Source organism: Pseudorca crassidens, chromosome 9 (assembly GCF_039906515.1).
Source record: "Pseudorca crassidens isolate mPseCra1 chromosome 9, mPseCra1.hap1, whole genome shotgun sequence".
Classification (NCBI taxonomy): Eukaryota; Metazoa; Chordata; class Mammalia; order Artiodactyla; family Delphinidae; genus Pseudorca; species Pseudorca crassidens.
In genome coordinates, this window is record NC_090304.1 from 52641426 (window position 1) to 52669236 (window position 27811).

Here is a 27811-nt window from a genome sequence, read left to right on the forward strand (position 1 = left end):
AGCTCCCTTGACTTGGGGTTCTTTAAACTAGCCCTTTCCAGCTGATTAAAGAAGTGCTTCCTCGGGTGATGAGGGTATATATGGGGTGGGGGGTTTGGACTTGTCACTTTTGAGAGTCCAAAGGTCAAGACTTCCATGATAGTCTGGGCAGGGCTCTCCTGGGCCTCCTCTTAATAGTAACAACGATGATAACTCACTTCTTGGTGCCTACCACGTGCTAGAAACTTTACATACATTATTTCTATCTCTTCACAACACTATGAGGTAGGTACAATTAGGAGTCTAAGTTTTTTTTTTTTTTTAAATAGCTTTATTGAGATATAATTCCCATACCATACAATTTACCTATATAACTGGTACGATTCAACGGTTTTTAGCGTATTCACAGTTATGCAACCATCAGTTTTAGAACACTTTCATTACCCTCCCCAATATCCCCGTACACATCAACAGTGTCACTTCCTTTCTCCCCTCCCCACAACCCCAGGCAATCACTAATCTACTTTGTCTCTATAGATTTGCTGATTCTGAACATTTTGTATAAATAGAACCACACAATATGTGACCTTTTGTGACTGGCCTCTGACTTAGCAGTGTTTTCCAAGTTCATCCATGTTGGAGCATGTGTCAGCACTTCACTCCTTTCTATGGCTGAGGATCCATGCATTTTAATGCTTAGGTTGCAGAGGGGAAAACAGAGTCTTAGGGAGGGACAGTGACTCGCCCAGGTCGCAATACTTGGCAGGGCCTGACTTCCAGCCTGCAAACTGTAATGTACTTTGGACCCATCTGTTCTCCATGACATGACACTGTTCTCTATGATATGACACTTGGGGGCTTCAGCATGGACACGCCTGAGGCCAAAGGGCTCTGGGGAGGGTGTGAGGGGTGGGGCGGGAAGGGTTCCTCGCAGCAGCCGCTGAGGCCCCCTTGGTAGACACGGAGGGTAAGGGGTGGGCGAATCTGAACCTGGGATCCAGGTGACTGAGTAGAGAGGAGGGAGGGGCAGGGGGCAGGGAAGGAGAGAAGAAGAGAGGTGGGAAGGGAAGGGAGGTGACTGGGTGGGGCAGAGGAGCAGGCAGAGGCCACTGCTAGACTTGGGCGCAGAGCCATGGCCATGGTCACAAGTCCAGACACTCAAGTGCAAAGGTCCTCCTTGGAGCAGTCCCTGCCCCAGTGTCAGCAGAACAGGCAGTTGGGTTAGTCCTATGAAGGAAAGGGGCTGCTAGGGCTGCTGAGGTGGGGAGCGTTCTGGAAGTAGGTTCTTGGCTCCAGCTGAAAATGGCAGTCTGGAGGTGGTGGGTGAATTGCAGCCGGGAGGTGGGGAGGGGTAAATAGTCGGAACCCAAACAAGGGGGTGGTGGGCCCTGGAGAGACCCAGAGGGAGGGCAGCTTAGCTCATGTGGGCCTGGGAGCTCTTCGAGGGCAGGGCCAGGTCTGTCTGCTTTGGCTCCGTGTCCCCAGAATCCAGTCTGTGCTAGAAGTTCCAAAGCTGGCTGCCATGGGCTGAGATCAGCCAACCTCTGGGTGATGAGAAGCACCCATTTTCAGGGCTCTGTGGAGGGAGTGCTGAAAGGGAAGTAGGGAGACGCTGGCTAGTTCTGTTGGTGGTGGTGGAACAAACATGTACCTCATGCCCTTAGCCGGTGCTGCATGCTTGGCAGGGCGTTTCTCGTCTGAGCTGTTACTGCAAAATAGATCCAACTTCTGGGGAGAAGCCACTGGTAAATAACACACTCTGTAAGTGTAGGGGGAGGTTTTCAGACCCTCAGGGTGCCTCTGTGTTATCAGAGGCCGCCCGCAGCCTGGGTAGGAGTCATGCATGTCCTTATCCTAACTCGACCCCATCAAGTTATTTACAGGAGCTGGAGCAGGATTGGGAAGGAAAATTCTTCACCTGAGGCGTAACCCCTCAGGCCTAGGCCCCTAGCTTCTCTGTGGCCTCAAGGGAGGCGGAGACCTGGGCCTTGAAAGCTCCTGGCAGACAGGCAGCTGGTGAGCTGAGAGGGAGACACTGGGGAGGAGGTGAGCTGGCAGGCCGAAGGTTAGGGGGCCGAGACAAACAGATGAAGGGGGACATGCTGGTCTGAGTGCACTTGACCGATGAGGGGGGCACCCTGCATCACCCTGTACTCTCTGGGGCAGGTCCTGCCTCACAGTTAGTGGTGAGCCTGCCTATCTACTGACTTGCTCCGGGTCAGTGGGGGAGGGGTGGGTGGGGCTGACATTTCCTATGCTTCCATTAAGTGCCAATTGCTGGCAAAGCACTTTCACAAACGTCATCTCATTTAATCTTCTCAACAACCCAGTGAAGCCGGGCTTGTTATCTTGCTTTACAGATGAGGGAACAGAGGCTCTGACAGATAGAGGCTTGCGCAGTCAAGCCGGAGGCGACCTCTCGGGAAGTGGCAGAGCCGGACCCGTCTCTGCTCTCTCCCCAGCTGGACCGTGGCCCGCATGCCCTGCTGGTTCCTCCCTGGTCTCACCCCCAGACTTAGCTCTTCAAGGAAGCCTTCTCTGACTGCTCCAGCCCACATGGTTTCCTCCATGAACTCCCCGAATTCAAAGCACTTAACTGGCTGTATCCTGGGCGCAGAAGCCTTGTGACATGTCTGGAGGTGTCTTGTGTGATCTGCTTCCTAAGTACATGAACAGAGGCAAGTCACTTAACTTCGTTGAGCTTCAGTTTAACTATAAGACGGGAATCATAAGATGTGGGTTATAGAGTTGTTCTGAGGACTGAGATGACCTATACTTGGGGGTGGAAAGCAGGGCCCTCCAGGTAGTTCCCTCCCAGCCACTCTGCACATTTCTGCCCCCTTCTAATGCCCCCACAGGCCCTTTCTATGGTAGCTGCTCGAATGTTTGGAGTCTGACAGTCTAAGCCAGAGCTATGTACTCATCCCAGAGAGATGGGGCATTCTGAGGGGGCCTGTGCCATGAGCCCCATTACTGTGCTGATTGATAGATCTGAGGTACCAGCAAAGGAAATACTAGGTGTCACCCTAATCTGCATCAACCTAATCTTTCTTTGGAGGAGTCAGAAGTCTCATGGTGACCCTGGACCCCCCGTTCCAGATGAGCTTCTCCAAGGGATTGTATGGTTGCAAAGCTTTCTCTCTGGCTGTCAGAGCACAAGCAAATTTCTGACACTGCAGTCCAGTGGCCAACCCGGGAAACACTTGTGCACAGAATACAAATACCAATATGATTTTATTCAAACACAGGCAGGAACAATGACCTTCAGAGCTGGGTAAAAACAATAAGTTAAAAGCATGGTTAGAGTTTCAGACAATCAGATAAAAAGTTTGAAGGAGATAATTTCCCCCTCCTCTCCTACTGATTATTTCAACACAGCATAAAAATAATTTTATCTATAAAATACCCTTATTCCCAAGCAAATGAACTGGAGGTCGGCCCCAGGATTTCCCTGGCTATGCACGAGGCACAACATCTCCACCCACCCTCCCCAACCCCTTTAAGGCAAAAGGGCCTATCATATTCAGGCAGAGGGTAGGCTCCTGTCAGCAGGAGGCTCTGGTCAAGGACACTGGGGGGAGTTTCCCAGCCGAAAGATGCCCGCTTGGGTCCCTTGGTCAAAAGACGGGTGGGCCACTTGGGCACTGGAATCCACCATTTCTAGCCTTTGCCTCACCATCCGAGGAGGAAGCTGAAGTCCTGGCAGGTGGACACTGGGCTGGTCTGTGACGCTCCTCTAGTCTGGGCTGACTGGTGTCCAGGGACAAGGCTGGTGGTGGTTTCAGGGCTTTCACAGCCCTGAGGGAGGCCAGACAAGGCTGAGGGTGAGTGGGTGGGTGCTCCTTCCCTCAGTATCTTGGGCTGCATTAGTCTTTCTGGGAGTATCGGGAAGAAAATATTCGTGCAATCCTGCGAGTTTCTTCCTCAGACAGGCTGGGAGGCAGCGAGTTAGGTCTGGGACGACAAGGCCTTTGGGACAGGGCTCCCCCGGTGGTCTCGCTCTTGCCCTGGAGAAGAGGAGGTCAGCTAGGTTAGCACTGCGCACATGGCACTGCCTAGAGATGACTTTGACTCTTCTCGTCTTTTGGTCCTTTGGCTAATACTGGTATAGAGCTGACTGATTTACAAAGCACTTTACATACCTGAGTGTGTTTAACCCTCGCCTCGACCCCATAGGTTGGTACATGGTTCCCATGTCATGGATGAGGCAACTAAAGTTCAGGTGAAATAAACTCAAGGTCCCACAGCTCGGAGTAGCAGACCTAAGATGTAAACCCCTGTTCAGACTCCTTCTATGCCTCTGGAGAAGGAGGGGCAGTCTCCTCCAGGACATTCCTTCTCTTGCTGCATGTGTCTAGACAAGTCATTTGTCCTCGAAGCGTGACTGTCCCATGTGTGACCCTGCCAGCTAGAAGATGCTGGTGAAAAATACACTATCTGTGTGGCCCTGGGGAGTTCCTGGAGCTGCCAGGTGTCATGAAGCACATACCCACAGCCCTGCTACCAAACATCTCCCTGTCTTGGGCTGACTGGGTATCACGAATTTCCCCTTTACGGTGTGTGCATTTGGGTTATGACGTCGTGGTCCTTGGACTCCTCTATGTCTCACCCATTTGCTCCTCTAACCCTTTTGTTTGCTTGTTTCTGTGCTTACTCTGTGCCAGGTTCCTGCCCTGAAGGAGCTCAAAGGATACAGGAAAGCCAGCCCAGGCAGGTGGCTGACAGCAAGGCCCCAGGGAAGAGGTGGAGGCCTGGTATAGGAAGAGGCAGTGCTGAAAGGACATGGGAGTTGCCCCGACAGGCAAACGTGGCTGACTCCACAGCGTGCAGCCTGTCCCCAAATACTGAAAGCACACGCACCACTCCCTATGCCCCAGGAATCAGCTTGGTGGAGACCCTAGGGATTAAGACTACTTCCCTGCCCCTTAGTAATTCTGCTAATGGGAAACTGAGGCCCGTTGCTTGTGGGAGTAGAGTTGCTTGTGGGATCAGCAATATTCAGTAATTCCTTCTTTCCTTCACTTCTTTAACCTTCTTACTGCCTACTGTGAGAGGGAGAGAGAGATGAACAGTTCTCAATCTCCATAGCTCAGAGTTAAACTGGGGAGACAGAGAGAGCTATTCAAAGAATTAGAATAGTAGCCGGGAAGTGACAGGGGGAATGGAAGTCAGGCAACCTTGAGGGTCCCTGCCAATCTGGAATTCTAAATGCCAAGGGAGTGCATACAACCTGACAAGCTCTCAGCGCTGACAGCCCACAGGCAGGTTCTCTTTGCTGGAGAACCAAGAGCAAAGCGGAGCTAGGGGCTGGACATGCCCAGCAGAGGTGAGTACATACAGCTCCCCCATCTTCCAGGCAGGCCTAGGCTAAAAGGGGAGAAAGGAAACCCACCCCGTCCTGGTGTTTTTGTTCTTCCTTTCAAAACATGGGAGGCACCTGCACCCCATAATGCCTCAGGCTGGGGAGGCCAGCCACCCAGCCACTGCCTGAGGCCCTCTCCCTCCAGACTGGATGCTCCTGCAGGGCATGGCCTGTCTCTGATGCTTGTGACTCCCACTGAGACAGGTCCAAGATGGGAGCTTGGTAGCTGATAGACCAGTGAATGGGTCAAGCCACGGTGACCAGAGGCTTAAATTAATTGGGGAGGAGACTGCCTCTTGCAGCAAATATCTCATTCAGTCATTCTTTCATTCATTCCAGAACCAGTGATTGCTCAAGCTAGAGGGGAGACGAATGCTGACCTACCCAGCAATCCCAAAGAGGAAGCTTAGAGCCCGGGAGCACAGAGGAAGAGCAATTCATTCAGAAAGGGCGGCTTCATGCAGAGGTGGGATCTGAGACGCGCAGGGTTTCAGCAGAGCTGTGTGTGGGGTGAGGTCACCCACTGCAGGGGCAGCATGAGCACAGGCCTGCACCTGCTAGCTGGGCTGACATCTGTGAACCAGCCACAGCCAACCTCGCAGTACCCACACCTGGGCCCAGCCACCTAGGGGGCCTTACCTGCATGGCCCAGGCCCGGGGACAGGACGGGGTTTGGCTCTGTGTACTGGGCAGGGCAGAGCTGTGGAAGGCCAGCAGCATGTGGCTTTTGTTGACTTCAAAAGGGTCTAAAAAACATCTTGACTAGTAGTAAAGTCTCTTTCTTCGTCAGGGTTGCTATCCTGAGACATACAGCCTTGGTGGGGCTGGGCAGAGGTGTAGCTGCCCACGCAGGGACACCCCTCCATGTACCCACCACTCCTCTGAAAATACTCCCATGCTCCTGCTGGAGCTCTGGGGGCACCAGCAAACTGTCACCATAGCTTATGGTTTGAGGAGCCTCAGCCTCCCTGGGGAGGCAGGAGGAGCCCACGTGGAAGCACGACCATCAGACTGAGGGGCTGCAGGGGCCTTGGAGTCTGGACAGTGGGTGTCATACGTGGGGTGAAGTCCCTGGAAGGGTACTTTCAAGAAGACGGACTTGAAACATGAAGGTGGAATCTGAACAAAGAGTATGAGAGAGGATATTCCAGGTAGAGTCTTAGATTGAGCAAAGGTGCGGAGAAGGAATTTATTTGCTGGGAAAGCCAGGGGTACAGGACTGGTTGACTGCAGGTATGGAGAGCGGAAGACAAACCCAGCAAGGGAGGGGCTCAAGTTCCTGAATGTCTGGGGAGGAACTGACCATATTCCTCTTGGACTTTCCAATGATCGGGGGGCGTGGGGCTGACCCCTGTCCTGGGGTGAAGGACAGAACAGGCTTTACTGTGGTCTGGGTGTTAAGCCTGGCAGTATACGAGGGGCTCTGATTGTCCCTTTAAATCCATCCAGCTCTCCTATTAACTTCTCCCACTTCCAAATATGGGGACCTGCTCTTTTCTGGGCACCTGGACACCCAGGCTTCTCGGCCTATTGTTTGAGACAGACGTCTCAAAGGAGCCTTCAATGTCAAAGGCAGAACTCCAGCAGGGAGAAAATAAAGCATCAGGGGAGGAGTAAGGAGCAGTGGTGGCAGGAAAATATAGGGCTTCCAGGGGTTCCTCACACCAAGAGGCTAACCCTGGTGGGGGAGTGGCTCTAGTCCTGGCTCTACCACTTCTTAGCCAAGTGGCTTTGGGCAAGTCACTTCCTCTCTGGGCCTTGGTTTCCTCATCTGAAAACAGATCAGGATGAGCAGGTAATACAGGAGGAGGCACCCTGTAACCCAGGGACTTACCCCGGCCCATGGCTCCCTCTTTGGCCAGCTCCCTGTGATAGCATCTTCTCCAAACACACTCTCAGGAGGCTCCAGCCCTCTTCTTTGGCCTCGAAATGTGAGCTGATTCAAGCCACTGTGTTCTGGGTTCCCTCCATCTAGTCCCCAGATGGATATTCCTACATAGACCACATGTTTCCAGGAGGGTGGTAGGTGCAGGCACCCCCATTTACCCCTGCTTCTGGGTGTCCCTGGGACTTTCTCAGAGGGGAGGCAGTGGGGTGGAGTGGAAGGAACACTGGTCTGTGGCCCAGCCCAACTGCCCCACTTGCTTGAGGCCAAGACACTTTGTCTCTCTGGGTCTCAGTATCTTCATTACCAAGTGGAGCTGAGAACTTGTTTGCCTCTTTGCCCCAGGTCTACCGTGAAGCTGAAATACAATTCAGATGTGACCAAGGCTCTGGCCAGATACAAAAGCACAGGGGCTAAATAAGCTGGAGACACCAGCTGCGGAGAGCAAAATGAAGCCCTGCTGTTCCGAGACCTCACTTCAGCTGGAGCAGAAGTGGGGTACAGCACCCCCAGAGGGATGCCCAGGGCTAGGCCAGGACTGGCCATACTCTCCCCCTACCATTGCCCCCCACCCGTTGAGCCCCTGGGCCTGGCATCAGGTCTGAAGTTTTGTTTTCTTCCCCAGAGCAGATCCCTTACAATGACATAAACACTGCCTCAGGGGCTGGAAGCAAAACTTTCCAAAAAGCTGAAAACAGAAAGTAAACAGCCAGCTGGTTCTGGCTGGCTAGGATAGGGCTGCCAACAGATGGCTGCTTCAGAGATGAGTGAGGCTCCCTAGAGCCGCCTGCCTTGTTCAACTTTCACCTACTTGGCTGGCTGGCTGCCTTCCCCTCCCAGAGTCCTCTCCAAAGGCTGGGACTAGGACTTCCCTGTGCTAAAGAGAGTAGCAAACTCAGCAGCTGCAACTAAGAGCAGGGGGGAAGCGAGGATAAGACTCGCAGACCAGGTGCCCAGCCTTGAGAGGCCAATCCTAAATCTGACCACCTAACCCAGCTGCAGTATGGCTGGGCTCCACGCTCTGAGCTCACCCTCCATTCCTGCCTCAGAGTTCTGGTCATGTGGTTCTCACTACCTACATGCTGCCTCTGTTCCTCCCCACCCCCTGATGCCTCCCTTGCCTTCCTCCGAGAAGGCTTCCCTGACAACCGGCCTATTCCGCAGGGCCTGTGTCACCCCTCAGCCCGGGCCTCAGTCTCCCAGCCTGCTCCGTGAAGACGCCAGACTAGATCAAGACTCTTCAACCTTCTGAACCCACTCCCTGCCAGTGACAGGGAAGGGTTAAAGAGACACTCTTGGAACTCCTGGCTCCTCCCAGACTCTGGCCTCAGCGCTCAGGCAACTTGAGCCTAGCACCTGCCCAGCAGACCCGCAGGCCCTTTCCCTCGCGGTGCCGGCCAAACTGCATCTGGGCCAAGGTGGGCACCAGCCAATTCTGGCTGCTTCCCCTGACTTCTGTACACCCTTGGCCAGAGAGCTCATCTCCTCCTCAAAGCTTTGTGTGGCCTGAATCAGAAGCTCTTTGACCTTTGGGACTCCTCCTGGGTCTCTGCAGAGGGCTAGGGACTTGGTAGCTAAAAGAGGTGAGGTAACAGGTCAGGGCTTCTTGCCCCACGATGGGCAGCTCAGCCATCAGGCCTGGACCATAGGGTGAGAAGAGGACACCAGGCTCAGGAACTTCTCTTGGACTCCAACCATCTGGTCTGGTGATTTTATGGAGGACTGGGCTCCTCTACCAAGACTGTGTTTCTCTTAGATGGCTCTGGGCTTGGGGAAGGGAAACCAAGGGACAAGAATTCTTTGGGCTCCTGGGAGAAAAGAAGCAGCCTCAGGACTCAAAGGCAGGCAGGCCACGGACTTCTGAGGCTAGGGCTCTACCACCCTTAGGTGGGGGCAGTGGGTCATCCTGGGTCTCTAACTCAGGGTCTGAACTGAGCACACAATCAACTGCTAGGGCCCTGAGCAATGCTCTCCATCCTTCTGGGGCTGCCCTGTGGGGTCTAACTTCCCAGGTCCCTGCGGCTCCCTGCGCCTGGTGCTAAGCTTTTGATGATGTCCCTATCCCTTAGCATTTTTTTCCTACTAGTCCCCCCAGAATGTAACAGCACAAGAGGGGAAGTTGTCTCAATAATAATGATGATAAAAATAACAATAGTTAACATTCATATAGTTCCTACTATGTCATGTGCTAAAAACTGCTCTAAGTACTTAACATCTTACTCGGTTAACCCTACACAAGGTCTAGTAGGCAGGTACTGTTTCACCCATTTTTCAGATAAAGGAACTGAAGCACAGAAAAGGTAGGTAACTTGCACAAGGTTACACAGCTAGAAAGTGGCAAAACTGAGCTCTGAACTTAGGCTGTCTGGATTCAGAGGCCATGTGCCTAACCGCTATACAAAACTGCCTGGTAGGAGAGAAGAGGGACGTATAGCCACAAATTACGTCCGTGTTGCCTCCTCAGACCTTGTTCAGCACCTCAGAAGGCCAGAAGCAGAGCCAGGACAAGAAACCAGGTTTGGGCTTCCCTGGTGGCACAGTGGTTAAGAATCCGCCTGCCAATGCAGGGGACACAGGTTCGAGCCCTGGTCCGGGAAGATCCCACATGCCACGGAGCAACTAAGCCTGAGCGCCACTACTACTGAAGCCCGTGCGCCTAGAGCCCGTGCTCTGCAATGAGAGACGCCACTGCAATGAGAAGCCCGCACACTGCAATGAGAAGGGCCCCCACTCACCGCAACTAGAGAAAGCCCGCGCGCTGCAATGAAGACCGAACGCAGCCATAAAAAAAAAAAGAAAAAAAAGAAACCAGGTTTGCTGACTCAGCTCCCCAGCTGCCTGGAGCACCTCGATCCCGATGATGTCTGAAACACTGTGGTCTGGCCAAGTGGAGGTGAGAACTCTAAGGTGGGGTGGGAGTTGGACAACTCAAGGCTTTCAAGGGGACACTTGTGCCTGGCCTTGTTGCCGACCTCCTGCCTCCTACACACACTCCTCATGAACAGTAGCATCTGGCTCCAGGCCTGTGGTTAGTCCAGGAGCTCAGATGACAGGTTGATTCTTGCTCTTTACTTCTGATTCCTATCCTGACTGCTTTGGTCCAGGCTGATCTCTCCCCAGCTCTGACCTCCTCTCTAGCACATCCTGTTTGTACTTCCCAGTTACCACATTCTGTTGATTCTCTGAAAGGTTTCTTTTCTCCAAATCCACAGCCTTCAAAGCCTTTCCTTCATCTTTGCTGAATTCTACTCATGCCACCGTACATGGCTCTGTCTTCCTTTCCCTGTACGCATTCTCTTTGTTTTGTTTTACTTAAGTGCTAATATAGGCTAATGTCATTTGAGAAAGTTAGTGAGTGGTTTGGTGGCCAGTGCCTCTCAAGGAACTGTGACCTCCCTGAAGAGGGTCCATGGCACCACGTCTAGCACTTTAAGCACGACGGGCGCTTGGTGGAGTTGGTGGAACTTACATATAAAGCTTAGTCCCCTGGGGAACTGTAAGCTTTGGCGGGGGAGGGGACCACAGCTCCTTCTCTGTCTACTTCTGCACCTAGCTCAGGACTATTGGCTTTGTAATTTGCTGAAAGATGTACATTTCAAGTTAGAGGCCCAAACTACTTTCCTACTCTCTGGCCTGCCTGTCCTCAGACCCACCTCGGGCTCTCCTAGTCATCGATGGTAAGTTACTGGAGGGTTCTGAGTGGAGAAGTCACATGATTTATTGATGATTTACTTAACGTCTTAAAAACTTAACAGGATACTATATGGGGAATGGGGGCAAGGGTAGAAGCAGAAAGGCAAGTTTGGAGGCTCCTGCAACAATCTAGGCGAGAGATGATGACAGTTTAGACCAGGTAGTGGTGGGAGTGGTGAGCAGTGGATGGATCTGAATTTAGAGGTAGAGCTGCCAGAATTTCCTGGTGGATTGGAAATCAAGGCATCAGAGAGGATTCCAAGGGTTTTGGCAGGAACAACTAAACTAGAAGGATAGAATATCTATTAACTGAGATGGGGAAGACCAAGGAACAGAGCTGAGGAATGAAATCTGGAGTTGAGTTTGGATATATTGAGTAGGCAGCTGGACATACGAGCCTAGAGTTAGAGGAGAGGTCTGGGCTAAGATAATCATTATGAGTCTTCGGCATATAGAGGGGATTTAAAGCCTTGAGATCAGACAGGATCATCTAGAAAGTAAGTGTAAATAGAGAAGTCTAAAGACCACACCCTGGTCACCCCTATTAACAAGTAGGGGAAATGAAGGAGAACCAGCAAAGGCGGCTGAGCAGGAGCTGCCACCAAGGGAAGAAGAGAACCAAGAAGCACTGATGCCTTAGAAACAAGTGAAGAAAATGTTTACAGGAGAGAGATCAACTGTGTCACATGCCGCTGAGAGATCAAAGAAACTGGGCACTCAGATTTAATAACTGGTTTAGGAATATGGAGGGTTTTTTTTTGGATTTTGACAACCTTGAAGAGTCCCTCCCTCCTCCGGTGGTAGAGTGGGGTAAGAGTCAGATTACAGTGGCCAATCACACTGGCTTCAGTATGGAGACACATGGTGGTGGGAAAGTGTGGCTGTGAGTAAGAGTAGTTAGAAACAGCTATGGGGGAAACAACTGGGGCTAGATAATGAAATGGTGAGAAGTGAGTGGATTCAAAGATATTTAGGGGACAGAATTCACAGGCCTTGGTGATGGTGGGTTGTGGGGGATAAAGGTGTAGGAGGAGGGGAAGACGACACACATGCTCTGGCAGGGGTAACTACACGACCGTGGTCGTGTTTACTGAGATAAGGAACGCTGGCAGTAGAGGGGGTGTGCAAAGGAAGATGACAAGCTCAAGGTCTGGATGTGCTGAATTGTTTGTAACATCAAGTAAAGGCTTCTAGGATGTAGGTGGATCCATGTGTGTCTGCAGCATGGCAGAGAAGTCTGGACTGAAGATAAGGATTTGAGAGTCATCAAACTGTAATAATAACTGAAATAATTGAAGTGGTTGAAATTTCCCCAAAGAAACATCTACAAGAGCAGAAGACGTAAGTCTGGGGAAAACAACATGTACATTAGTGCTATCTCATCCTCGACCTCCCCTTTTAGAGAAGTTGATAAAACTAGTTTGCCCCTGGCAGCTAAGCAAACAGAATCAGAAGTAACTATACATAAAACTAGGGAGCTGTCCCACTGAAGAGTTACTTTATCACAAAGAGGAAAGAGAAAGCAGAGGCAGCAGAACCTGACTGATTCATAAGGAATTTCAAAGGTGCCACTGGATGGCTGTTCAATGGTCCTGCTAGACCCGCCATCCTCCTCCCTCCTTTGCTTCTTGAAGAGGTGACAACCAGAAGATGAAACAGTCATGAGGAAGGGGGGCTGAGAGCTGGCCTCTATACCCTATCTGTGTGACACCTGGTGCTCTTCAGTGCAACCATGCTTTGAGGCCTGATCACCCCATCTGACAGATGACACAGACTCAGAAAAATCAGAAGACTTGACGAAGTTCACACAGAGAACTGTATCCACTATACTGTGGGGAAAAGGGGAAAACACCTGTTTCACAAATGCTAGAAATGGAGACTGTGTGGGAGGTTCCTGGGTTCAGGTGCATTTTTCAGTGTGGTTGAAGGATTAGGCCTTCCCTTAGATCTTGTGGTGGAGCCAGGTGAGCTAAGTATAGCTGTCCCAGGACACTGGGTGAGAAGAGTCAGCCTCTCAAAATGCTCCTCTTCAGCCTTCAGAGCCTTAGGAAGAGGCAAAATAGATGGAATCCTCAAGTTGGGGGTACAGGACAAGGCTCCTGCCCTCCCCTGCCCACCTCTCACTTTGAGCTGTTGACTGTGCCTGAAACATAACCACAAATAGAAGACAGAAGAGAAAACAGGGACTTCCCTGGCAGTCCAGTGGTTAGGACTCTGTGCTTCCAATGCCAGGGGTGTGGGTTCGATCCCTGGTCGGGCAACTAGGATATCGAATGCCAAATGGCATGGCCAAAATAAATAAATAAATGGACATAAGAGAAAATAGAAGCTTCCATCAAATGGGAAACTCTATCACCAAATCTAATCCTACCTGCTTTAGCACCCATCTTCTCTGTCTGCCTGTATGCTTGTATGCTATAGGGTGAGTTTTCTTTTTCTTCTCAACAGGCTAATATCTCCACATGTGCTCTGGATCCAGGGACTAGTCTTTCTATTCTCTCCCTCTCCTGCATCTTCCCTTCTTCTTTTCTCTACTGGTCACTGCACTGCTGTACAGAAAAAGCCGAAGCCTTTCCCAAATAAAAAAAAACAAAACAAAAAACCAAAAAAACTTACCTTATCTCAGATGCTACCCCACCCGCTATCCTATACTTCTGATCCATATTCACAGCCAAATCTATGGAAGGACTTGGTGTCTCCATTTTGTCACCATTCAATCATTCTTACAATTTAAATTACATACGATTTTGTGACTTCATGGTGTAATATACCAAAGAATACTAACATATTTAAATTATGAAGCATGATAAAAATGAACATCAATAAACCCACAACCCAACCTAAGAACTAAAGCATTGTTAATACTGTTGAATAGACCTATGTGCTCTTCCTCCCCCATCCTATTCCCAGCCTCTGCAACTGTGAACATCATAGTCAAACTGTTGAAAACCAAAGAAAAAAATCTTAAAAGTAGCCAAAGAACAAAGGTCACATAACATTCCGGGCAACAACAATAAGGATGATAGCTGCTTCTCATCAGAAACAATGGAGGTCAGTAGAATGTGGAGTGATAGTTCTAAAATGCTAAAACAGGTAATACCCTGGCCCTCCAGTACTTAGGATGTGGAGCTTTCATTGCTGAGGGCCAGGGTTCAATCCCTGGTTGGGGAACTAAGATCCCACAAGCTGCACGGCGTGCCCAAAATTTAAAATGAATGAATGAATGAATGAATGAATAAAATGCTAAAACAAACACAATTCAAGTTAGAATTCTATATCCAGTGAAAAAGTATCTTTGAAAAATGAAGGCAAAATACATTTCAGCCAATTGAAGCTGAGAGCATCAGCTCCCAGTAGGTCTGCACTACATGAAATTCTAAAGGAAGTTCTTCATGCTGAAGGGAAATGGTAATAAACTGAGACCAGGGTGTGAAGAAGGAATGAAGCCAAGAGCATAAGTTGCAGAAAACGTGCTGCTACAAACACATCAAGTAGTGAGAAAGGCTCATCACCAGTGAGGACAACGAACACCCTGATGTTTCCTGGATCGTGGGACTTTCAATGCTGAAAATGAGACAGCTCGGGTGAACTGTGATGACTGGCTACCCTAACTAGGACCCCGAATAAGGTCCTGAGGAGGGAGCTGTTCCTGAGAGCAGCAGACAAACAATGGAGTTTTGCTGTGGGCAAGAAAGAGAAAAGGCTACGAAGTGTATGAGACTTTATCTTCTCAAAACTAGACTTGCCCTTTAACTGAAGTAAACATTATTACATCCCTCTCCCACCCTTTGTATCTTATGTTTAATAGATCAAAGATAATAAGTCCCCCCAGGAGCTGGCACATCATGAAGGCAGAAACACAAAAGCAGGAACAGCACAAAAGCAGGAACAGCAGTTCCATTTGGCAGTTGAGAGCTGACAGCTCAGACACAGTGACTCACAGACCTCCCTTCCTACAAGGCACATCTCACCCACTTGGCTGGGAGGGGAAGAGGGAAAGGAAACTAACAGTGTCTGCGTTTTTCCTCTAGGGTAATTCTTGTCATCCTCTTATTAGGTAAGAATTCTATTAGCCTGATGTTACTTTAAAAAAAACCAAGACTCAGAAAGGTCAAGTCACTTGCCCAAGATCACTTAGCCACGTCGCAGATTCAGTATTTCATATCATAGATGTCTTGTTCAAAAGCTTGTGCTTGGTGCTGGACACAGCCCTGCTACCCTAGCATAAGTGCTGATGTGAATACATGGGGCATGCAAGGGAAGATGCAGAGTAGAAGGAGATGAACTGGTGACCTGAACCAGAGTAGAAATAAGGCCACGGAAATGCAGAGCTTCTGGTGGGGACTGGCACCTCTCCTCCTCTAGGACAGGAATACAAATTTGATAAAAACTGAGATGTGTGGGAATTTACACTTATCAATGTGCCAAAGAAATGAGGTGTCCTCAAAATGATGCTGGGGAAGCTGGGGGAGAAGTGGGGAAGGAAACCAGTAAAAGAACTAGACATCTTATGGCTTCTCTTTAGGACTATACCCCTAGGCTCCCAGGATACTTCTGGACTGACCCCATCTGTCATCAAAGTAGGCCCTGGAAGAGCATTAAAAAATGTTTAAACGTTAACTGCAAAATGAAACCTATATAAAGAAGGCAAATTAGCTAGAAAAATATACCGTAAGCCAAGTGTCATGATTTTAAAGTGGTGCAACGGAAAGCACAGAGTTTGCAGTCATACTGGTTGGGAGACCCTGGGTAGGTGACAACCTACTTAACCTTTATGTGTCTCAGTTTCTACAGAATAGAAACTATAATACCTTGTAAGTCTGTATGGGAAGTTCCATATGGGAACCTCAGTTTTCTCATCTATTAAATGGGGATAACAATAGTACCCCTCTTATTGGGTTCTTGGGAGAATTAAATCAGTTTACACATGTAAAATGCTTAGAATAATGTCTAGTGCACGGTAAGCATTACATAGGGGTTGGCTATTATAATTAACAAATAAGCTAATACATTTTGCTCATAGCATGTATTATTCTCTCAAATTGTTTTTTTCAAAGCTCCACAATCCACCTCCTAGAGTAATGAAAATAAAAACAAAAATAAACAAATGGGACCTAATTAAACTTAAAAGCTTTTGCACAGCAAAGGAAACTATAAACAAAACGAAAAGACAACCCACAAAATGGGAGAAAATATTTGCAAATGAAGTGACCGACAAGGGATTAATATCCAAAATATACAAACAGCTCAAGCTCAACATCAAAAAAACCAAACAACCCAATCAAAAAATGGGCAGAAGATCTAAATAGACATTTCTCCAAAGAACACATACAGATGGCCAAAAAGCACATGAAAAAATGCTCAACGTGGCTAATTATTAGAGAAATGCAAATCAAAGCCACAATGAGATATCAACCTTACAGCGGTCAGGATGGCCATCATCAAAAAGACTACAAACAACAAATGCTGGCGAGGGTGTAGAGAAAAGGGAACACTCCTACACTGTTGGTGGGAATGTATGTTGGTGGGAATGTAAATTGGTACAGCCACTATGGAGAACAGTATGGAGGCTCCTTAAAAAACTAAAAATAGAACTACCATATGATCCAGTAATCCACTCCTGGATATATATATATATATGTATGTATGTATGTATGTATGTATGTATGTATGTATGTATGTATGTATGTATGTGTGTGTGTGTGTGTGTGTGTGTGTGTGTGTGTGTGTATGTAAGTAGTGCTGCAATGAACATTGGGTTGCATGTATCCTTTCGGATTATGGTTTTCTCTGGAGATATATATCAATATATAGTGCAACTGTAACTAGTGCTGCAATATATATATATATATTGCAGCACTACTTACAGTAGCCAAGACATGAAAGCAACCTAAACGTCTATCAACAGAGGAATGGATAAAGAAGATGTGGTACATATATACAATGGAATATTACTCAGCCATAAAAAAGAGTGAAATAATGCCATTTGCAGCAACATGGATGGACCTAGAGATTATCATACTAAGTGAAGTAACTCAGACAAAGACAAATATCATATGATTTCACTTACATGTGGAATCTAAAAAAACCAATACAAATGAAGTTATTTATAAAACAGAATTAGATTCACAGACTTCAAAAACAAATTTATGGTTCCCAAAGAGGAAAGGTGGCAGGGGGAGGGGTAAATTAGGAGTTTGGGATTAACATACACACACTACTATATATAAAATGGATAATCGGGACTTCCCTGGTGATCCAGTGGCTAAAACTCTGTGCTCCCAATGCAGGGGTCCCAGATTCAATCCCTGGTCAGGGAACTAGATCCCACATGCCACAACTAAGAGTTCACATGCCGCAACTAAAGATCTCACATGCCGCAACTAAAGATCCCACATGCCTCAACTGAAAGATCCTGCACGCAGCAACGAAGATCCTGTGTGCTACAACTAAGACCAGGCACAGCCAAATAAATATTAAAAAAAAAACCCAAAATGGATAATCAATAAGGATCTACTGTATAGCACAGGGAACCCTACTCAATATTCTATAATAACCTATACAGGAAAAGAATCTGAAAAAATATGGATATGTGTATATGTATTACTGAACCAGTTTGCTGTACACCTGAAACTAACATTTTAAATCAACAATACTTCAATCTAAGATAAAAATTAAATAAAAAGAAAAAAAGTCTTCATTGGACTGTTGGTGAGATGAGATGAGCCTAACCATCACAACTGTACAACCAATAGAAATTTACTCCAAGATTTCATTTACTCTTATAAACTGCGTGCCCAAATAATAAAAAAGAGAATTAAAAATAAAATAAAAGCTCCATGAGGCAGGGGCTTTGTGTCTCCTCCTCAGTACAGCACAGTAGTTAGGAACACAGATTTTGAAACCAGACTGCTTGGGTTCTAATTCTGGTTCTACCACTTAACTACCTGTGTGAGGCAAGTTACTTAATCGCTTTGTGCCTCAGTTTTCTCATCTTAAAATAGGGATAAAAGTATGTACTTCATCACGTTGCTGAATTAAAGGAGTTAACCTAAAGTGCTTCAAACAGTGCTGGGTACCTGGCAAGCACCACCATGATCATCGTTTTCAGCTTAAACACTGCCTCCTCAGGGAAAGCCTGTTCTTTCTCCGAGCATCTAGGACTCATCACAATTTGTAAATATTTTTTGTTTACTGTTTGTACTCCGTTAAGACAGGGAATTTGCCTTATTTACTACTGCATGCTCAGCACCTAGCACAATGCCTGATACAGCACAGGTACTCAGTAAATATATGCTGAATGATTAGAGAAGCAGATATTATTTCCGTGCCACCTGCGAGAAAGGTCTAGTGCTGTGTCAAGGCAGAAGAGAGCACAGCTAGGATTTGCACCAAGGTTCCAACCACCTAACTCAGCTGCATGACGAATAGTTACGAGGTATTCTGTAAACAACAAATAGGTCTAACACTCTGTTACTCTCTTCATCCAGACCTTACTCATCTGCCACGGTCTCCCGAGGTGGGACCTCCTGTTTGAAGCTTCCTCCATTCAAACCCATCTTTGCTTAGTTGGAGCTCCCACAGCACTCAGTATGTGTTTCTTAGCTGAGTCCTGTTTTTACACTTCTGTGCTATTTCTTCTACCTGTCATCTCAGCTGATGATGCCCTTGCTCTTAACACATTTGCTCTTCCTCACTTTTCCCGAGCTCCTCCCACTGCTGGGCCCACAGGATACGCTCAGCACAAGCTTGGAGAGTGACCACTGCTGCTGCCTTTCCAGGAGCATGGCCGGGGCCACTCTGCATTCTGTATGCTTTCATGAAAGAGATTATGACTCTATAGGAAACAGGAGGTCGGCCAGGTGTCCTCTTACCTGATCTGCTGTGGCTGGTGGTGGCAAAGCTGTAGAGAGAGAGAGCATCCGCAGGGAGGCCTCCAACTGCTGGGGAGGTAAAAAGAAGTTGGGCACCACAATGGGCTCTGGGCTATAAAGGTAGTTAAGGGACACAAATACCTAGAAATCTTCCCCAGACAAGCATCTCCTCTGACCTCTACCAACCCTTTGTTTCCCTCCAACTTATTCCTGCCCATGAATCCTTTGCTCAAGTGGTTCCCTCTGCCTGGAAGGTTCTGCAACTCCTAACAAATTGGTCTATACTTATGGGTCACTTCAGATCCCGCCTCCTCCCGGAACCCTCCTCTAAATCTCAGCCACAGTGACCCCTCCTTTCCTAGTCTAGTGCCCAGTCTGAAACACAGGCTAATGCTTTTTTTTTTTTTTAATTTTTTTTTTGGCTACGTTGGGTTTTCGTTGCTGCGCATGGGCTTTCTCTAGTTGCAAAGAGCGGGGGCTACTGTTCGTTGAGGTGAGCGGGCTTCTCATTGTGGTGGCTTCTCTGGCGTGGAGCACGGGCTCTAGGCACACAGGCTTCAGTAGTTGTGGTAGGCAGGCTCAGTAGTTGTGGCTCACGGGCTCTAGAGCGCAGGCTCAGTAGTTGTGGTGCACCAGCTTAGTTGCTCCGCAGCATGTGGGATCTTCCCGGACCAGGGCGCGAACCTGTGTCCCCTGCATTGGCAGGTGGATTCTTAACCACTGATTCTTAACCACAGGGAAGCCCAGCTAATGCTTATTTAGTCTGATATGACTCTCAATTTGTTTCCCCCAATATTCCCTAAGCTTCTCAAAGGCAGAGGCGGTGTATTTCCTTCAGTCACCTCACTACTTCCCTAGAGCCCCATGAGGCTGGCAGGTAGCAAGCACTGGGTGGTACTTGCCGAGGGCCTGCTGGCCAAAACCTGACAGGGTAGGGGTGGGAAGGTGGCTCCAGGGCAGCATCTTAGGCTGGAAGGTGCTGCCTGGCATTGAAGGAGGGCCTGTCCTCCTGGGTGTTCTGTGCTCACATCCAGAAACGAGGGCTCTGTATAAGTAGGCACAGCTGATCCACCACCTGGACATGAGCCCTAGAAGTCGGGTGCTGTATCTTGCACTTCTCCATATCCTCTGGAGGTACCCAGTACTGTGTTGAGAACACAGTGTTCCACAAATTTGTTCAGTCAAAGCAATGATTCAGTTTAGGAGGGGACTATTTTGATGGGCTATTTGTTTCTGTTCAATAAGCGAAGTATGGTTCTGATGCAAATTGGTCTATCACTGTTCTTCCATGCTAGACTTCGAACTCGAGGAGGGCAAAGATGAGCTCTCTTTCACATTATATTTCTGTCACCTAGCATAGTACCCGAGACACAATAAATGTTCAATAAATATCTACTGAATGAATGAAATGTATCATTTCCTGCTTTGGCTCAAGTCCCTGATTTTTCTACAGAGAGGTGGGGATGGAGTTGGAGATCCTGAAAGGAAAGAGCCCTTTGACCTCAGCCTTCCTCAGAGGCCCCGGTGAGGTAGGACCTATTTGCTGTCACGCTCTGACTGCTGAGGACTCAGCATGACAGTCAGCTTGGCTGGGAGGTGCCCAGGGTGTGCTGAAACACCAAGCTCCCCTGCTCAGCCCAGCACCACCTGTCTTTCTAAGGGTCTTGCTCCAACAGTAACCTGTGTCACTTATTAGATGGTACCTTCACAAAAGTTCACACTTTGTGCCTGTTCCTTCACCTGTAAGATGGATATAATAATTGTACCTTTTGTTTTGAGAATTAAATGACATTATATATACAAAGTGCTTAGAATGGTGCCTGACACATAGCATGTACTCAGTAAATGTCAGCCCTTCCTGTCTCCCCAGTTGAGGGGGAAAAGTCACCACTGGTTCCCTCACACCTACTGAAATCTGCTTTCCATCCCCACCTCTGCACTGTCCTCCTAATGCTAAAGCCAGCGAATACATGTCAGTCCACATTGTGCTGGACTTGTCTTAAGCATCAGGGTGCTGACCACCACTCCCCGAAACCCTGCCGCTCCCATCTCTCTCGCCGGCCCTCCTCCACCTCCACCATGGGCGCGTCTGCTCCCCCTGCCCTCACGTACTGGTGATCCTCAGGGCTCTGTCTTGTGTGGCTCTCCCTTTCCCTGTCTCCTTGCTGTTCTTGTCTGTTTCCAGAGATATCTACCTTTATAGCTGATCTCATCCTGAACTCCGGGCCTGCATTTCCTCCTGGACGTCTCACAGGCACATGAGCAAAATAGAAATCTGCCTCTTCCCTCCAAACTGTCTGCCTTCATTTGCTATTTCCTACCTAGTAAATGACCTAACTTGTGACAGAAATCTCTCAGTCATACTTCTATTTTCCTCTTTCTCACCCTGCCCCTATCTAATCCTCTCAGATCCCTCCTCCTTTTCCTCATCATAAAACAGTCTATGCTTTAGGTCAGACTTTCTTCATCTTTCATTATTACTGCAAGTTTCCTACCTGGTCTCCTTGCTTCTGGTCTCCACTGACCTAATCCACCCTCTACAAGGCACTGGGAGAATTTTCTAATATGTAAATCTGACCAATCATACGCTTGCTTAACATTTACTGAACACTATTTACGCACCAGGCACTATGCGAGGTAGTTTACATTGTTAATTCAATTTTCACAACAACCCCACAAGAAAACTACTGTTATTACTTATTTATTTAAAGATAAGGAAACTGAAGTTTAATCTGCTAACAAGACAGAGTCCAAGTACCTTAGCCAGATATAAAAGGCCCCTTCAGATCCAGCCCAGCTTCGCCCCTCACCATCCCTCTTATCTGGGGGCTCTAACCACAGTGACTTCTGCCCACAGGCTAGGCTCCTTCAAGTGGCTACGCCTCTGCGCACACAGTTCGCTGTGACTAGAACGTTCTTGTCCCTGCCTACAGAATGGCTATTCATCTTTGAGGTCCAGCTCTACTGTCTCTCTTTCTGGGATACCTCCAGAGTTATGGCAGCTTCCACCTCTTGTTCCCTAGCATTTTGTCCATGCCTTAGAACAATAAAGGCTATTTATCACTGCCTATTTACTGTTACTGTCATTACCTGTCTCCTACCTCATAACGGGAACTTCTCGAGGTAAGGTCTGATTCAAATCTCTGTCGTCATTACACAGCACCAGGCCTGGCAATACTCACTTTTTGAAAGAATGAGTAGTCGGGAAGGCCCGAATTAAAGCAGTGCCCTTAGGACCTGGCACATGTGACTGCTCCTCCACTGACCATAAATTCTGAGCACAACTAAATCGACTGCAGAGGCAGAAACATCAGAAGCCAGGAAGAATGAGGCCAGGAAAGAACACCGAGGCACTCTGCTTTCAGTGCTCAGCCTCTAGCCATTTCACGCTTTAAGCCTCTCCTGAGCCCATACCCCCTACCCTCAGGTTTCTCTCTGCCTTGCATCAAGAATCACATCTGTGTGGTACGTACAAATGTTCCCACTCATTTGATTTTCTCAAGAATCCTGTGAAACAGATAGCTCATTTCAATCTATATTTACTGATCCTTTCTGTGTGTCATGTCTGGGGACATGGAGAAAGACAAGGTCCTTGACCTCCTTGGGAATGTGCAGTCTGGTGGGTAAGGGATTATTACCTCCATCTTATAGGTGAAGAAATCGAGGCTCAGAAAGGTTAAACTATACGCTTGATGTTACACAAGTAGTAAGAGCTGGGTCCGAATGGTCGAAGTCAGGCCCCCTGATTTCTAGTGGAGAAAGGACTGCAAAGCACTACAAAGGCAGCCTGCTTCACCCACCAGCCCTGCAATAACCCCTGCTTATTGTTGGGATATCAGGTGAGCTGATGTGATCAGCTGGTTAGGCTACAGATGTGAGGGCTACTGATGGTCCCAAGTGGTTTCCTTTCCCCATAACATGCCCATCTGCATTTCAAAGGAGGAAGAGGGGGAATGTCAGATGCCCCTCTCCCCATCAACACTGCCATCCTGGGGGGGCTTGGGTAAGACCATTTCAACAGTGCTCACTTTCCCCTCCCCTTGGACCCATCACTTGCCCTTAAAAAAAGTTAATTAGGCAAGTCACTAAAACTCTGAGTCTCCATTTCATTACATGCAAAATAGAAATGATACCAACTTTAAAGACTTGTGTGGCCGAATGCAAAATGTATGTAAAGTGCCTGGCACACGGTAAATGCTCAATCCGTGGTAGGGCTCTTCTTTCTCTATATCCTCCCCTGAAATTTCAACTGAGATTAATGGTCTCATTCCTTAGATGCAGAACTTTGCCTTCAGGTGTAAAATACCCAGAGATTAATCAGATAAATCAGGCTAGGATAGGCTAATGAATGTACTACCAACATCTAAACCCAGTACGAAGCATTATACTTCAGAGGCCTGATGATAATGGTAGAATCGTAGCACCTGATCAGTACAGGTGAGTCTTCAGCAGGAAGGGGCTCCCCATGCCCCTGAGTGCATTCTATGAGGGGGGACAATGCTCACGCTCATGCGGCTGGCCTAAGCACCAGCACCCAAAATGCCTAGAGATGGCTTAAGGGGCTACCTGGGGGAAACACCAAAGGATACAGAAGGATGCTCTGCTTCGTGGACACCTCTGACCCAGATGTCTGCTGCTTCTGCCTGATGTCAGGGCAGTTGATGGGTGGCTGCTTATGGTTTTCCCTTCTGCTCTGGGAGGCTGGGTGTAGAGGGAGCTTCTCAGAGCTATCAGCAGAGTCACTTAGCTCATCAGAGGCCACTTCCTTCTCAGCCTGGGCCTCTGGCTTGGGCTCCTGGTCCTGGCCTGCCTTTGGTGAGTGCCACCCAACACAGGTTTTGCTCTGTTGGGCTCCTGAGAGTGTCACATGGGAGCTGAGCTGAGGGCCTGCTGAGGCAGGCTCTCCAATCCTGGCCTTACAGGCCATGTCCTCACAAGGAACAATACTTTGGCTAGGAGAGCCCTGCCTATGCAAGTGGGGGTTAACAGTCCTTTCCGGGCTGGACAGAAAGCTACTTCTGACCTTGAGCTCCTCTCTGGGGAAAGGCTCTGAAGGACAAGAGGGGCCTTCCCTCTGCCCCTCATCAGGCTGAGGGCTGATGATCTCACTTGCATCTGACATGAAACTGGACCAAGGGCTAGTTTTGTCTGTCACGGTGGTGACCTCATTGAGGGCCCTGGGCTCAATGATGTCTTCTTCATAGTCCTCATCACTGTAGGCCAGGCCTGCCCTGGTGTCCTCACTGCTCTGCATTCTTGTGGTGGGTACCCTGTGCCCCAGGGCCTCGTGAAGCATTCCTCTTCCACCTGAAGTCTCTTCAAGAGTAGAGGGAGGTGGGGAGTTTCTGCCCTCATCTGGAGCTCTTGCCAATGGCAGGTCTGGAGTTGTGCTTCGTTCTTGCGTGGCTATGTCCTGAGCATCTGGGAGGGTGGTGACTTCTCTGCTTCTACTCCTCGCTTGGTGAGAACGCAAAGATCCTTGGGAGTTCCGGGTGATAGTCTGCAGATCTAAACAGTAACAGATATCACTCTTACTACAAGGTAGGGCCCCAGACCACTCAACTTTCCCACATTAGCTTCTAGTTTCAGATGTAGTCTTGCAATCAGACCTTTGAACAAACCTTGAAGATAATAGTTAATTTGCCCCCAAGAGTCAGTGAAACTATATTCAAGGCGGTACAATTTCTAGCATTTTATTCTAATAACAGAGGACCAAAATCTAATCCATTTATAGCTGTGGTTACGTCTGTGGAAACACTTTCAGAGACTATCTGCTCATGCTCAGGAATTCTTGGGAGCTGGGAGTCCTGGTAGGAATGTTCATGCTTCCATTTACTTCAGTAATTACCTATATTAAAAACCAAAATGAGAATCCACTTATTTACCTATTTGATGACAGCTATTAGAACTATTTTATTTGGAAAATAAAAGCAAAGAAATACCCATCAACCAAATGATAAGGCTGTGGAGATTTGTGAAGAAAATGGAGGCGGCATGGTGTGCTGGAAAGACCACAGGCTTTGGAGCCAGTCAGGCTTGGGTTCAAATCTCTACTGTCACTTGTCAATTTTGTGGTTACGAGCAAACTACCCTGAGTCTGTTTATCTTTAAAATGTGATAAAACACCACCTTTTTCACAGCGTTATGGTGAAAAATATATGAGATAAATAGGCATACATTGTGTAGCACATATATAGGCATTCAGTAACTCCTTTCAAAATTCATCCTCTCCTTGTGAAAATCAGTTCTCCTTCCGTCATCCCCTTGCTTAGAACTCCCCTTTTTCTTCCAGGATAAAGATTAAACTACTAAGCTTGCCTTCAAGGCCCTTTGGCTTCAAGCCTTTGATTCTCCCCACTCTCCTCTTTTAATATGACCTTTAAAGGGGTTCTCCTTATCCACTCTCACCTCCACCCCAGACAAGCCTCCCTCTGTTTTGCTCTTATGCTTTCTTTCTGGGGGGCAGCTTCTTTGGTTGACTATAGAATGCATGCTTGATGAAAGCACAGACAATGCCTGTCTTGTCCACCACTGTATCCTGCCAGAACTAGTGACACAGTAATGCCTGGCACAGTTGGCTCAATAAACAGTAAGTGGAAGCCAAACACAGAGTACACTTCTGTGGTCCTGGCTACCAAAAGGTTAGGTATCTGGGAGAAGAGGGCAGGAAGGTTTGTGTCTAATATCAACCATGGTGGCTTGCTTTCCCTTTAAAGAGAAAAAACTGAACTTATTCATTCCTGTGTAGAATCTACACATTCTGCTTGAGAAAAATGATCCCGGGAATTCCCTGTGCTTTCACTGCTGAGGGTCCGGGTTCAATCCCTGGTCGGGGAGCTAAGATCGCGGTGTGGCCAAGAAAAAAAAAAATCTCCCTGAATGATATCAATACAGTCAAAGTGAGAACCACCACTTAAGGGGGCTTTTCAAAGGGTAGACTATGGACCACCAACACCTAGAATCATCTGGGGTGCTTGCTAAAAGTGTAGTCTTCTGGCCTCTGAGAATTAAAATCTGAAATATGTTTGTAGCTGAGTTTTTCTGAAAATAGAGTGGCACAAGTTCACGAACTGCCACTGAAGAACTCATCTACTCCATTCCCCTTTTTCTGGTTGGGGAAACTGAAGCTCAAGAAGGGAAAGGGTATGCTCAGAGTCAAACAGTTAAGTCCGTGCCACAAACCCACCAAGGACTCGACTTGGGTCCCCTGCCTCTCAGTCCCATGTTCTTTCCATTGCACATGTCCCAGTGCCACGCTACTACGTCTCTCCTTTCAAAAGGAAGACAGTAAATAAGTAAGTAAGAAAGATGGTGAAAGCTGTTGGTCTCTATTTGCCATAAAGACTTGTCTGAAGGCACACATTCAAATGCTTTTTGAATAAGTACCCATGACCATAACTCCTCATCAAGAGCGGCCCTGAGCCATACCCGTGATTAACGAGCTGACTTGCAACACCAGGTTATTGGATTTCTCCAGGATGCAATGGCTTTCGGGGTCTAGGCTGCTGGCTCCTGGCCGAAGATGGTCCCCCTGACTCTCTTGGCACTGCGAGATGGCAGTATGGGTCTGAGGACTGAGGGGAAGTAAAGGCTTGGTGAGCTTCTGGCTGAAGTACTGCTGGATCTGATCTAGCTCACTCAGATTCCTCCTGCAAAAGAAGAAGGGGAGAAGAAAAAAGGGTCATTCACTGGGATTATGAGCATCTTTTATGTTCCTCTGACCTTCCATTGCTTGAGCTAGGACCTTAGCATCTCTCACTTGGTCTATTAACAGCAGGGCCCCTCTCTCTCCAATCCACCAATTCATCCTTCACCTCTCTGACTACAATTCCACTGCCGGGGACAACATTTTCCCCCTCTATCTGGCTAATGGGATTCCTCTTCTGATGTCCAGCAAGTATTCTACCTCCTTATAGGGAACCATTCTTATCATCATTCCAGTCCTCACTTCCCCTTACTCTGGACTAGCACTGACCTCTGCTACCTTTTAACCATTCCTGATGGAATGGTTCAAGCAAGTGACCTTCAAGCAAGTGACCTCTTCCAGCAAGCCTTCCCTGACTCTCTAAGTTGGTTTAAGGGCCTCTCCTCTGTGCTCTAGTCTTTCTGTACTCTTCAACCATATCATTTGTTTGTTTCACATCAATTTCCCTTGATGTGATGTGAACTCTGTGCTGGTTCCTTTACATCTACTGCACCCAGCACAGTGCTTGGCACAAAATAAATGAATGCTGAATGGATAAATAGACATGAATAAATGGGCTTTACAAAAATCTTCTATTCAAAAACCTTTAATTGGGGCCCATTCATTCTTACTACTCCGAGGAGAAATCACACCAACTATTACCACCTTCACTTGCATAGGATTTTACGTTTTATGCTTTCAAACACATTACCTTGTTTAATTCTCATCCAACCAGATGAGATCAGTAATTACTGTTTTACAAATAAGGAATGTGAGGGTCAGAGAATTTAAGTGATTTGTCTAGGGTAAGAAGTAGCATGTAGCTACTCAGAAATTGGAACTCCAAGACTTATGCTTTTTCCATTATAGTACATGGGCTCTGTCCCAACTGGGTTCATTTCTGCCTCACACCCCTGCAGGCTAGAACCCGAGTTCAAGCTGCTCCCTGCTCTGTCCCTGTCCTATTCAGGGGTGCAGCTCGTATTTCTCCTTTTCAAAGTCCATTGCCCCAAGTCATTAGGCCACCTCTCCCTTAAACTTCTTCACTCTTGGCATCTAACCTTCTGCCTTAGATTTTCCCTTAGTTTTCTCATTATGTGTTAGTTTAGTTTCCCTAACTAGGCCATGCGCGTCTGGTAATAGAAGATAACATCTCAAACTTCTCTATTTCTCTAGTATACTCAGTGTGCCTGGCACAACTTGCACAACGCAGACACTAAATAACTGTGAAGTAAACAGAAAGTCTTTCTATCCTTTTGTTAAGAACAGTCTGCATATCTTAGAGTCAAACGTAAATTAAATGAGAGGACAAAGCTGATCCTTATTCTATCACT

The 27811-nt window shown here is 47.8% G+C and overlaps 1 protein-coding gene and 2 long non-coding RNA genes across 6 annotated transcripts in view; 2 read left to right on the forward strand and 1 right to left on the reverse strand.

Annotated features, from left to right (window-relative positions):
- The window catches only part of LOC137230607 (uncharacterized), a 46130-nt gene extending 29537 nt beyond the window's left edge, over positions 1–16593 (forward strand). Inside the window, exons 3-4 of the long non-coding RNA XR_010946185.1 lie at positions 2340–7724; positions 8391–16593. This is a non-coding gene — a long non-coding RNA (uncharacterized lncRNA). The remainder of the gene's footprint in view (positions 1–2339; positions 7725–8390) is intronic.
- Positions 1–27811, forward strand: part of LOC137230608 (uncharacterized) — a 60479-nt gene that overhangs the window by 30568 nt on the left and 2100 nt on the right. The gene's annotated exons all lie outside the window — the stretch shown is intronic.
- C2CD3 (C2 domain containing 3 centriole elongation regulator) overlaps positions 3195–27811 on the reverse strand; it is a 128752-nt gene continuing 104135 nt past the window's right edge. For 2 of the 4 annotated variants that reach the window (XM_067750297.1, XM_067750298.1), the window contains exons 30-33: positions 26222–26442; positions 23383–24301; positions 18794–18905; positions 3195–3986 (exon numbers count right to left, since the gene is read on the reverse strand). In XM_067750297.1, the coding sequence (XP_067606398.1) occupies positions 3846–3986; positions 18794–18905; positions 23383–24301; positions 26222–26442 (1393 nt within the window). In that variant the 3' untranslated portion in view covers positions 3195–3845. Of the gene's footprint in view, positions 3987–18793; positions 18906–23382; positions 24302–24460; positions 24642–26221; positions 26443–27811 lie in introns of those variants that run through there. The other 2 variants (XR_010946177.1, XM_067750299.1) reach the window with 2 other exon arrangements.